Source organism: Octopus bimaculoides, chromosome 27 (assembly GCF_046866305.1).
Source record: "Octopus bimaculoides isolate indiv1 chromosome 27, ASM4686630v1, whole genome shotgun sequence".
NCBI classification, from domain to species: domain Eukaryota; kingdom Metazoa; phylum Mollusca; class Cephalopoda; order Octopoda; family Octopodidae; genus Octopus; species Octopus bimaculoides.
In genome coordinates this window covers 4103728-4116227 of record NC_142954.1, presented here as the reverse complement: position 1 = coordinate 4116227, position 12500 = coordinate 4103728, and the positions used below count along the sequence as shown (strand labels likewise).

Here is a 12500-nt window from a genome sequence, read left to right as displayed (position 1 = left end):
CACAGAACACTTTGTCAAACTTTACTTACGTCTTTAATGAGATTGAGCAAGAAGGGGACCATGCCAGCCACAAAGTTAAATTCATCTTCATTTTCCAACTCCACCATGTGTATTGTAAAAGCGTCATCATACATACTTTCCCCACTGGCAGCTACCTGCAACGCACAACAAAATACAATTAACAAACGTTTAATTAAAATTCCGAAATTACAAACCATCCCAAATCGAAAGAGAAGCTCCGCAAATGAACCGTTAGGTTTCTTTTGCCGAACCGTTAAGTTACGGGGACGTAAACACACCGGCATCAGTTGTCAAGCGATTTGTTGGGGGGCAAACACAGACACATTGACCGTTGACTGAACACTATTCAACTTTTTTTCTCCGTGTTTTTCTCCTTGTCTCCGTATTCTTTCTGTTGAAGAGCGTAGCTCGAAACGTCAAAGACTTTCCGTATTCCCGAGCGTCATACTAATACATCCTTTTGTTATTTACACCACCTGTCCTCGTCTGTTGTTGTTTTTTCGTACATTCTCCCATATATATGTATACATATATACGACGGGCTTCTTTCAGTTTCCGTCTACCAAATCCACTCACAAGGCTTTGGTCGGCCCGAGGCTATAGTAGAAGACACTTGCCCAAGCTGCCACGCAGTGGGTATGAACCCGGAACTATGTGGTTGGTAAGCAAGCTACTTACCACACAGCCACTCTTGCGATTTGTGAATTTCTTGATTCTGTTTATATGACCGAATTTAGGTTAATCAAAAAAGTTTAAGATTTGCCCGTTTCACCATAAATATCAAAAAAGAAAAAAAAAAAAATCTATTCCTCTCGAGACAATTATCACCAACCGTTTGATCTTTATAAAAAACATATTTTTCGATCTGGAACCAAGCGGAGCTCATTTTAGAGAACATACTGTTCGAGTTTATTGAATGTCATAGTTGGTTGCCTAAATAATGTCTCGATAGAGAGCTAGACTTGTAGTTCGTTCTGGAAATGACAGTTCGCATTGTTCAAAATCCTGGCCAGCCATTGGCAGTACAATATTTTCAATGAGGATCAGCGATTCCTAGCAGAAGGACATTCAAGGTAAAGATGATCGAATCATATTCTTTAATTCTTTTACTTGTTTCAGTCATTTGACTGCGGCCATGCTGGAGCAGCGCATTTAGTCAAACAAATCGACCTCAGGACTTATTCCTTGTAAGCCTAGTACTTATTCTATCGGTCTCTTTTTTTTGCCGAACCGCTAAGTTACGGGGACGTAAACACGCCAGCGTCAGTTGTGAAGCGATGGTAGGGGGACAAACACACTCACACACACACACGCGCACACACACACACACACACACACACACACACACACACACACACACACACACACACAAGAGAAAAAATAGTTCTCAACCTGTCGGACTTGGGCACCGTCCCAACGCACACCTCGCATCCCTTGTTCACTGTCTGCACATCGAAACTGTTTCCTGATATAATCTTCATCTGAAAATAAAAATTGAAAAATGAAAAAATTATTAAAAAAAAAACAAACCTCTGAATTTTTTCTTCAATTTTTTTTTAGCTTTGAGAAATATTTCTTTTAACGATTCTCAGATGGAATTATGGCAGTGGTTAGGGTTCTTGCACTTATGATCGCAAGATTGTGGTTTCGATTCCCGACGAATCTTGAGCAAAAAAATAAATAAATAAAACGCTTCACTTCATGTTGTTCCAGTCCCCTTAGCTGTAAACAAGTCTCCCGTTCAGGGGTGTTGTTGTGATCTCGGTAACTTATACGCCATAGAAACCAGGTGCCTGGCCCGATGAGCCCTAGGACTCGAGACAGTAACGTTTAGGGGTCTTCTCTGTTTTTTTTTACTGGTGGAATTAATCTAAGGAACTTGGAAACTCTCGCGTAAAGAGCTTTTCAGAAAGTAAAGTTCTATAATCGAGAAACAGCAGTCAAATCTAAGCGAATTCGTACCTTCCCGAAGGACAAATTATATAACGTAGGAACACCTTTTGATTATAAGTTTACTAGGTCAAAGTTGATCTGGGGGTCAAACGACAACGAGTTGGAGTGGTCATAGTTGAAATGTCCTCAGTCATATGTATGTCTGCTGGGTCAGAGCTGATATTGGGCAAAGCATCATCATCACCATCATAGTCATCATCGTCATCCTCCTCCTCCTCACCATCATCATCCTCATTCGTATAATCATCATCATCATCATCATCGTCATCATCATCATCATCATCATCATCGTCGTCATCATCGTCGTCATCATCGTCATTGTCGTCGTCGTCGTCATCGTCATCGTCGTCATCATCATCATCACCATAATCATCATCATCACCATCATCGTCATCATCATCATCATAGTCATCGTCATCATCATCTTCATCGTCATCATCATCATCATCACAAATATCACCATCACCATCGTCATCAACATCATTGTTCTCTTCCACTTCATCACATCATCATCATCATCATCATCATCATCATCCTCATCATCATCACCATCATAGTTACCATCATCACCATGGTCGTTGCCATCACCACCATCTTCACCATCGCCGTCACCATTAACATATTACCACCATCACCATCATCATCATCATCACCATCATCATCATCATCATCATCATCATCATCGTCAACAACAGGAACAAAAAATATAAGAAATCACTACAACGGCCACAACAAATATAAAAACAAATAACAAAAACAAGAATGGTGACAACAGTAAACCCCAAAACGTTAATAACAGCAACAACAACAACAATTACAACAACCATTATATTAAGGAAAAAGGAAGAAAAAGAAGAAGGAAAATAGGAAAAATAAGAAGAAAATGAAGAAAAACAGAAGGAAAAGAAGATGAAGAAAAAGAAGAAAGAAAAGAAGAAGGAAAAGAAGAAGGGGAAGAAGAAAAGAAGAAAAATTAGAGAATAAGAGAATGAAGAAGAAAAACAGAAGGAAAAGAAGATGAAGGAAAAGAAGGAAAAGAAGGAAAAGAAGGAAAAGAAGAAGAGGAAGAAATATAAGGAAAATAAGAAGAAAATGAAGAAAATGAAGATAATGAAGAAAAAGAAGAAAAGAAGAAGGAAAAGAAGAAGAGGAAGAAAAATAAGAAGAAATTGAAGAAAAAGAGGATATAAAAGAAGAAAGAAGAAGGAAAGGAAAAAAAGAAGGAAGAGGAAGAAAAATAAGGAAAATAAGAAATTGAAAAAAAAAGAAGGAAAAGAAGAAAAGAAGAAAATGATAAGAAAATGAAAAAGATTAAGTAAAAGAAAGAAAAGAAGACAAGGAAGAAAGAGAAGAATAAAAAGAAGAATAACAACAATATCCAATAATTTGAAATAAATTACCCACCGAAAACCCCCACGAATAAAAGTGTATCTAACCTTTGAGTGCGTGTAACCAAAACCCGGTCAAAACGTGTTCGATTCGGGCATAACTCTCGAAACGGATTTCATCCCTCTCCTGTAAAAGAAACAGAAAAATTAAATTATCATTAAATCAGTTTTGATTATCGCCTCATCAATATGGCTGTTCTTCTGTAGGACCCAACGTTACTCTCGTTTTTAACCCCAGGAGGACGTATCCTCCAGCTGGTCATCGATGCAGTTTGCACCCGATGTGTATTGCAAGGAGCCGAGCGAATCCCTATCATCTTCTAGCATAAATTTTTGGGGAGGGGGCCAGTCAATTAGATCGACTCCAGTACGTAACTGGTACTTAATTTATCGACCCCGAATATGTCAAAAGCAAAGTCGACCTCGGTGGTATTTGAACTCAAAACGTAAAGACAGACGAAATACCTATTTCGTTATTGCCCACAAGGGGCTAAACATAGAGGGAACAAACAAGAACAGACGAACGGATTAAGTCGATTACATCGACCCCAGTGCGTAACTGGTACTTAATTCATCGACCCCGAAAGGATGAAAGGCAAAGTCGACCTCGGCGGAATTTGAACTCAGAACGTAAAGACAGACGAAATACCGCTAAGTATTTCGCCCGGCGTGCTAACGTTTCTTATTTCTTTATTGCCCACAAGGGGCTAAACATAGAGGGGACAAACAAGGACAGACAAAGAGGGTTAAGTCGATTACATCGAATCCCAGTGCTTAACTGGTACTTAATTATCGACACCGAAAGGATGATAGGCAAAATCGACCTCGGCGGAATTTGAACTCAGGACGTAAAGGCAGACAAAATACCGCTAAGCATTTCGCTCGGCGTGCTAACGTTTCTGCCAGCCCACCGCCTTACCGTCATTTAGTTATTAGGAGAGCTTAACATTTAGTTGCGTAAGACTGAATTTTTGAGCAGCTCCCTTCGTGTTTGTGTTTGCGTATATGTGTATAAATACGTGTGTATGTGTGTGTGCGTGCGTGCATATTGGTGATAAATTAGACAGACGGCACATAGAATGAAGGAGTGGGAAAGGGGTGAGACAGGGGACAGGGCAGTGGGTGCGATTAATAATTCCGTTCCTGAAATAGTTGTAACCAAAGGAGGCTTTACACTAAGTGACTTTCTCTCGCTCACAGATGACAGCAATGTTGAGATATGTATGGATGTGGGGCCGCAGGTATATATATATATACATATATATATATATATATATATATATATATATATATATATATATATATATATATATATATATATATATATATATATATATATATATATATATATATATATATATATATATATATATATATGTATGTATATATATATATAGATATATATATATACATGCATGTTTATTTATGTGTGTATGTATGTTGATATGGATCTATGTATGCATGAATGCATGTATGTATGTGTATATTATGTTAGTGTGTACATGTGTGTTTGTGAATGGATGGATGGGTGGATGCGTGCACATGTATATATATTTATATAAATTTATATAAATATATATATTTGCATATGTATGTATGTATGTATGTATGTATGTATGTATGTATGTATGTATGTATGTATGTATGTATATATATATATATATATATATATATATATATATATATATATATATATAAATATATATATATATATATACAGATTCACAAAGAAGTACATTATTCGGGTGAACGCATTAATATATGTATCTGTATGCATGTATATATGTACATACATTTAATGTATATATATATATATACGTATGTATTTTGTATACATATGTGTGTATATGTTTGCATATTATATATATACATGTGTGTGTGTGTTTATATATATGTCTATGTATATATATATATATATATATATATATATATATATATATATATATATATATATATATATATATATATATATATCACACACGCGCACGTACACAAACCCCTGCATGTATATATAAAGGTGTGTGACGTAGGAGAAAGAAAAAAGATGAAAAACGGAAAAAATTGTAATGTATTTAGGTAGACATGTAGGAGCCAGCCGGTGAGAACTAGAAATAGCAGCCCTATCTTCCTCTCTTTACGGCATAAGGTTGAAAACACGAAGGAAGCATTGGATAATGTATTGCCTGCTTTTCTGGTCTACAAACATACTGGATGGTTACGGATGGAATGTCGTTAATTTGATTCGTCTGTTTCATCAGGGATTGAGCTGATGATGTTCAACAGCAACTTAGGCATATAGAGAGGAAGATAGAGTGTGCGTATGTGTGTGTGTGTGTGTGTGTGTGTGTGTGTGAGAGAGAGAGAGAGAGAGAGAGAGAGAGAGAGAGAGAGAGAGAGAGAGAGAGTAGGGCTATGCGTGCACACACTCACACAAACATATATACACATATATATATTTTATGTTCAGTTAATTTAATTACATACAGTTCTATATTTAAGAGATGAGGAATTCTGTACATTATTTACATTATTTACATTTGTCGGATATTTGTCCTCATCTTGTTTGTTGTTAACACAACGTTTCGGCTGATATACCCTCCAGCCTTCATCAGGTGTGTTGGGGAAATTTCGAACCTGGGTTCTCATTCCTAAGGTACCTTAGATAGATAGATAGATAGATAGATAGATAGATAGGTAGATAGATAGATAAAGAGAGCTAGAGAGAGAGAGAGAGAGAGAGAGAGGGGGGGGGGGAGAGAGAAATAGAGAGGAGAAAGGGAAAGAGAGAGGGTGAGATGGTGTAAGAGAAGGAGAGAGTGTGGAGGAAGAAAGAAGAATATTTGGCGTGAAATGATTAAAGCAGATGACATCCTGATTTTACCAAAATCAGGAGCAGACGACACGAAAGGAATAACTATGGAACTACTTACACTGAGAACTGAATGCAAACGAAAAACTGTTCTTGGATCTTCGTTGTCGTCTGTTAATGAAATTTCTCTGGCTGCATCGATGCACAAATATTTACGTGTGGTCATGTGTCGTAACCGTACTTGTTGTTCCCATCTAATGACATCACCTGAAAGGTTTAGAACAGCAAATGAGAAAAAAAAGATTAGGAATAGTTATCGCCTAAAGGGAGAAGATGTCTCTGATTTCTTCTTTAGTTGTTTGATCCGGGGATAGCTTTGACTGAAGACTTACAAAACGAGGTCGAAGCACCGCAGTATCTGAAAGAGCCCTTACGCCAACGTATGGAATTTTATGAAGATGCGTTATTGAAAGGAAGGTGATGTTTTCCAAAGATAAAATAAACATCGATTGGCATGTTCACGTTCGAATATGCCAGAATGTATTAAGAATGAATAAATATGTTATTTTTGGGATTCTCCCTGTTTTGCGTGCACTTAACGATTTATTACCGGTTTGGCAGGCATCAGCCCACATCAGCCCACATCAGTCCACATCAGCCCACATCAGCCCACATCAGCCAATGATTTGTTTGCTAATTTGTCAAACATAAGCTGGCACTCGTTGGTCGAGGGTAGCATTGACTAAAGTGACACACAATAAAGCCAAAACACCTGGTTTCTCAGAATCTCCTTACACCTGTGAATCACGTGTGTTATGAATACATATCGTCTAAAGGCGATGTTTCCCAAAGGCGAAATAAAACAGCGATTAACATATTCATGTCCCAGTCAGCCAGATTATATTAAGGACGATCAAATACGTTATTGGTTTGACTCTTGCTGTTATGAGTGTTCCTAATGATTTATTATGGATTTGGCAGACATCAGCGTGCATCAACCATCGATTGCTGATTTCTATAAACAAGAGCTATCACTCCCGGTTAGTTCATGGACCAAGGAGTATCTTCAACTGAAAAGACACACAACAGGATCGAAACATTCTGAGTACCATTACACAAGAGAAGGTTAAGGGTTAGGGTTAGGGTTAGGGTTAGAGTTAGGGTTAGGGTTAGGGTTAAGCAACTACTCAGGTTCCCTCCATGGATTTGATACAGAAAAATGAAAATTGGTGAAGTTCGGAAATTACAGGCATGCGCAAAATGAATTGCAGGTGGCAGCGTTGCTGTAAGTGATTGCCAGTGTGAGTGTGTGTGTGTGTGTGTGTGTGTGTTCGAGGAGTATTAGTCTGTGAACATCAGCATGCATCAAGGATGGGTTGGTAGAATGGAGTTCGACAGGAATTAAAAGAAATATAAATGGTTCTTAATGTCATAGGGAACGAAGTTACCAGGTGGAGAGTAAGTCGTTATTCCAGAAGTAGTCTAATGGGGCGGGGGAGATGGTAATAGAGTAATCCGATTTCAGAAAGGTGGTGTCAGGAGTGGCCCCTTGAATAGAAGTATCTCATTAAAGACGGGTGGTTACAGCTATAACAACAGCAAGAATAATAAAAGAAAAAATCAATTAACAAGAGGAAAGCAACATTAACAACAATATATAGGGAAATATTACAAATGGAGAGATTGAACTGAAGTCCTTACCATTGAGTATGCCACTTTCAGCTTCAATTTGCCAGTAGGTGTTCCCTGATGTGGAGGGTGATAAAGTTCGGGGTCGATGTTGATCCATCACTCGGATGCGGAAATGAACTAGAAAAGAAAGCGATTATTAATGTATGTATGTATGTATGTATGTACTGGGGTTGAATCATGCGACTAAAAATTCTTCAAGGTGATGCCTCAGCATGATCGCAGTCTAATGACTGAAACAAGTAAAAGATAAAAGATAAAAGGTACATATATATATATATTATGATTTCATTTTTGCATTGCGGTATTAATAACTAGTTCGTAGACCTTATTGTATTTTCATTTTAGAGTTGACCACAAGGTGATTACAGAACGTAATAATGATAATTAATGAATAACAGAAAAAAAACAGGAGTTACGCTATCAGTTTCAGTAGTTTACTGCTATAAGGTGATGCACAAGGACTCAGCTCTGGGTGCAAGCTTCTTATAGTAGAAACGGCTGTAAGCTAATGGAAGTGATTAGTTGGGAGTTGCAGCAGTCCTTCAGTTTTTCTAAAAGAACTCGGAATTTTGGACTTCCAGCCAGGCCTTTCGCGTTACCCTTAAAGCTAGGAACTTTCCAGCACCCCCTCGTATACATCTATCTCTCTATGCATATGTGGTTGCTGTCATTTGGATGTTTGTAGGGTTAAAACTTTTCAGTGGCCATGTCTAACGTGGCGTCTCGGAATTATCTGTTCTGAAGATTATGGTGATATTGATAGATTTCATTTCTTATATCGCAACTGTTTTAGATTATCAAAGATAACCAAGTAAAATATTAAACTAAAATAAAATAAAACAGAAAGGAAGAAAATGGTTAAAAATAACATGTAAAAGAGAACATAAGCCTAAATTCTTTACTTACCATCTTCGGTAATTTCTTCGTCAAACAACCCCTCTGCCACTAAATACGCTTCAAGTTCTTTGTGAAATAATCGGATTACGGAACCACCCTACAACAATAATAATATTAATATAAATAACAAAAAATGATGATATTAATATTGATAATAATAATAAAGATAATATAAATCATACATACCCTCACAAAATGTGTGAGTTCTGGATTTTCTTTTGCAAATCGGACCAGTGTGAACCCGGATCGTTCAACACCGAGATTTATTTCAGATCTGGAGAATAGAAGAATGCAGAAATTATATATCTATATAAGTGTAACTGTCCGAAATGGTCGTGACTTCTGGTACCTGACTGACGAAAGAAAGCCAAGAATGACACCGTCTTTTTTTGCCTGTACTTCTCCCTTGTCACTTTTGTCATTCCAGCCAATTGATGTACTTCTTAGAAAGAGCCAAATAATAAGATAATAAAATAAAATGAAATATTAAAAAAAAAAATGCTTACTCACCCAATTGTGAAGTGGTCAATTTGAAAAGACTGGCTGGCGTGGAAATAGTGACCAGGCGATTTTATACTTTCGAAAACAATTTGATCATAGATTTGTACCTGTGGGGAGAGACGCAAAAACCTTATAGTACATGTAGAAGTCTATTACAAATTAACTACATAGACAGAAAGATAGTCAAGTGATAGGTCATCCATTTTTGTCTTCGTGTAAAGGTAAGAAGCTAATGAAGAAGTGAAAAATAATTCGGTTCTATTCCAAGACACCCAAAACCACTAAGCCACGTGCTTTATACAAATATATAAATGAACAAAATTAAAACGAGCCACGAGGAAACTCAGTATTGTCTTTCAAGCTCAGGAATTCAAGTTGAAACCGGTCTTTTGTCGATTGCTTGAAGCGTTTTAACTTCGGGATTAAAACCACGAATCTCAAGATTACAATTTCAAAGACTCAAATCTCCATCATTAAATTCTTTCGATAGAAATTCACAAAACAAGTAAATTTAACGAAAACCACAAACTGCAGAGTGGGCTAAACCAGTATTATGACAAATAAAGCCTGGAACCAAAAATAAACACACACACACACACACACACACACACACACACACACACACACACACAAACACACAAAGCCCAGGTAATCACGATTTTATTTTTAATAGTTAATCAGCTTATTACTGGTTACTTGTTTTTTGACATAGTTCATTTGATTTGTACAGATCACAGCGATATGGTAGTTGTGATCGAAGCTCAAGAATTCAAGTTGAATCCGGACTTTTGTCGATTGCTTGAAGCATTTTGACTTCGGGATTAAAGCCACGAATTTCAAGATTACAGGTTCAAAGGCTCAAAACGCCATCATTAAATTCTTTCGATTGAAATTCACGAAACAAGTAAATTTAACGATAACCATAAACTGCAGAGTGGGCTAAACCAGTATTATGACAAATAAAGCCTGGAGCCAAAAATAAAAACACACACACACATACACACACACAAACAAAACTCCAGCTAATCATGATTTCTCTTTCAATAGTTAATCAATGTATTGCTGTTACTTGTTGTTATATGACATAGTTCAATTTATTTGTACAGATCACAGCGATATGGTAGTTGTCTGACCGCCTGACTTACAAGGCTGGGGGAGGGGACTGGCTGGTGAGCTGGTCCGTTGGCTGGTTGGCTGGCTGGTTGGTTAGTGGTTACAGAGGCGTTTTTACGATCGATATTTTCATTGTATGGCGATGGTTGTAAACAGGCTTTCTGCATACTTGTCTTCAATTATTTATGCTGTCGTTTTATATATATATGCATACATACATGCATACATACATAAACATATATATATATATATATATATATATATATATATATACACACACATACATAATGCATACATATATATATATATTTATGGTCTTGTATTATAATTAGTTATTATTATTATTATTATTATTATTATTATTATTATTATTATTATTATTATTCTTATTATTATTATTATCATTATTATTATTTAAATATATATAACAATATTGTTATTGTTATCATAATATACACAAAACATTATTATTATTATCAATATTATTATTATTATTATCATTGTTATTATTATTACTATTATTATCATCATCATCAATATTATTGTTGTTGTTGTTGTTGTTGTTGTTGTTTTTGTTACTATTGGTTTCGTTACAATCTCTACAGCCAAATACGTTAAACGAATTCAACAAACTGTAAATTTCTGTAGGAAAACATTTGTGGAGCTATGCTGCTGCTTTCGTTGCTGTAGTTGCTGCTGCTTTCGTTGCTATAGTTGCTGCTGCTGTTCTTGCAGCCACAGCTAAAGTTACGACGAGAATATGTACAGAACATAGATGTATGTTTAAGAAGTTTGCTTCAGAAGCTCATAACTCCCGGGCCCAGAATCCATGATCGTCATCGAGTGTGCATGTATCTTCTACAAAAACGCCAAGCTGACTATAATCTCGTGGACTGAATTTGGTGGCCAAAAATATTATACGTTAGGCCGTCGTTTCATATATGCTTATAGAGAACTGCTTCTAGACCGGCAGTTAGTTTCTCTACCATGTGATAAACAAAAGAGCCCTTTGCAAGTAACTTACCACTTCACCTTCCGATTTCACTTTATATTGTGGCAGTATTCGAAACTGTGCGTTTTTTGCATTGAATTCCTGGAGCATTACCTGAAAAATATGAACAAGTATTTAGACAGGATTTTTTTTTTAAAAACCAGGTTAAACAGAAGAGAAAAGAAAGGAAGCACCCATCACACTTTACGGTATTTAGGGGACAGGAAAGATGAAATTTACTCTAAGGTCAGTGACCTGACTTGAAGGGTTCACAAAGTAAGCACTGAGCTCAGGTAAGAATATATGAGCGCCTTATTAGGTAGGAAGAAGTGCTAAAAGATGGATCCTGCAGACACATAGACACATCAGCAGAGAATCACGAACGCCCGATTTTATAAAGCTGTGATGACTGAGAGTTGAATTCAGGGAGAGATTTATAGCCCTTTCGTTAGTGCCCCGGGAGAATATACCGTAAATCCTCGAGTATAATACGCACTTTTTTCCCAAAATTTCAAGGTCAAAATTTCTAGTGCGTACTATATACGAGGTTAAAAACGAAAAGTATTTTCTGAGCAAAATTTTCTAAGTGATAAATATGTAAAGGCAATTTACATAATATTTATTTTTCACTGACGTTATTACTGTTATTTCTTTATTTTCTGCAAACAAAGTGCACAAAAAAGCTACACGTTTGCATTATGTTATATATACAATAATAATAAAGGACGTTACCGTATATATGTTTACAAACCAAGGACGTTATATAGACCTCCTTGACTCAAGTTAGAGAAGGGGTGCGTATTATACACAAGGTTTAGGTTTTTCAGAGGTACAGCCCCCTAAAAATCCCCTGCGTATTATACTCAAGGGCGGACTATACTCGAGGATTTACGGTAAATCATTGTAAATTCATCGCGAGTAATCTCATCGCCAGGTCATTAAATTTCAAGTTAGTTACGTCATAAGATAATTAATTCCAACTCTAGTTAATTACGTCGCAAAATAATTACTTCGTAAAATAATTAATTCCATCCCAAGCTAATTACATCATAAGATAATTATATCGTAAAATAATTACGTCATAAGGTAATTGCATCGTAAGTTAATTATACCGTAAGACAATTACATCACAAGG

General features: G+C 36.4%; 1 protein-coding gene across 6 annotated transcripts in view; it reads right to left on the bottom strand.

Annotated features, from left to right (window-relative positions):
• The window catches only part of LOC106877374 (inositol 1,4,5-trisphosphate-gated calcium channel ITPR2), a 176214-nt gene that overhangs the window by 83374 nt on the left and 80340 nt on the right, over window positions 1-12500 (bottom strand). For all 6 annotated transcript variants that reach the window (XR_016238656.1, XR_016238655.1, XM_089343469.1 and 3 more), the window contains exons 7-15: window positions 11399-11479; window positions 9271-9368; window positions 8947-9034; window positions 8770-8857; window positions 7873-7980; window positions 6293-6438; window positions 3411-3489; window positions 1414-1502; window positions 30-155 (exon numbers count right to left, since the gene is read on the bottom strand). Coding sequence is in view for 4 of the 6 variants with exons in the window: in XM_089343469.1 (XP_089199595.1) it covers window positions 30-155; window positions 1414-1502; window positions 3411-3489; window positions 6293-6438; window positions 7873-7980; window positions 8770-8857; window positions 8947-9034; window positions 9271-9368; window positions 11399-11479 (903 nt within the window). In the remaining 2 variants the exon portion in view is untranslated. The remainder of the gene's footprint in view (window positions 1-29; window positions 156-1413; window positions 1503-3410; window positions 3490-6292; window positions 6439-7872; window positions 7981-8769; window positions 8858-8946; window positions 9035-9270; window positions 9369-11398; window positions 11480-12500) is intronic.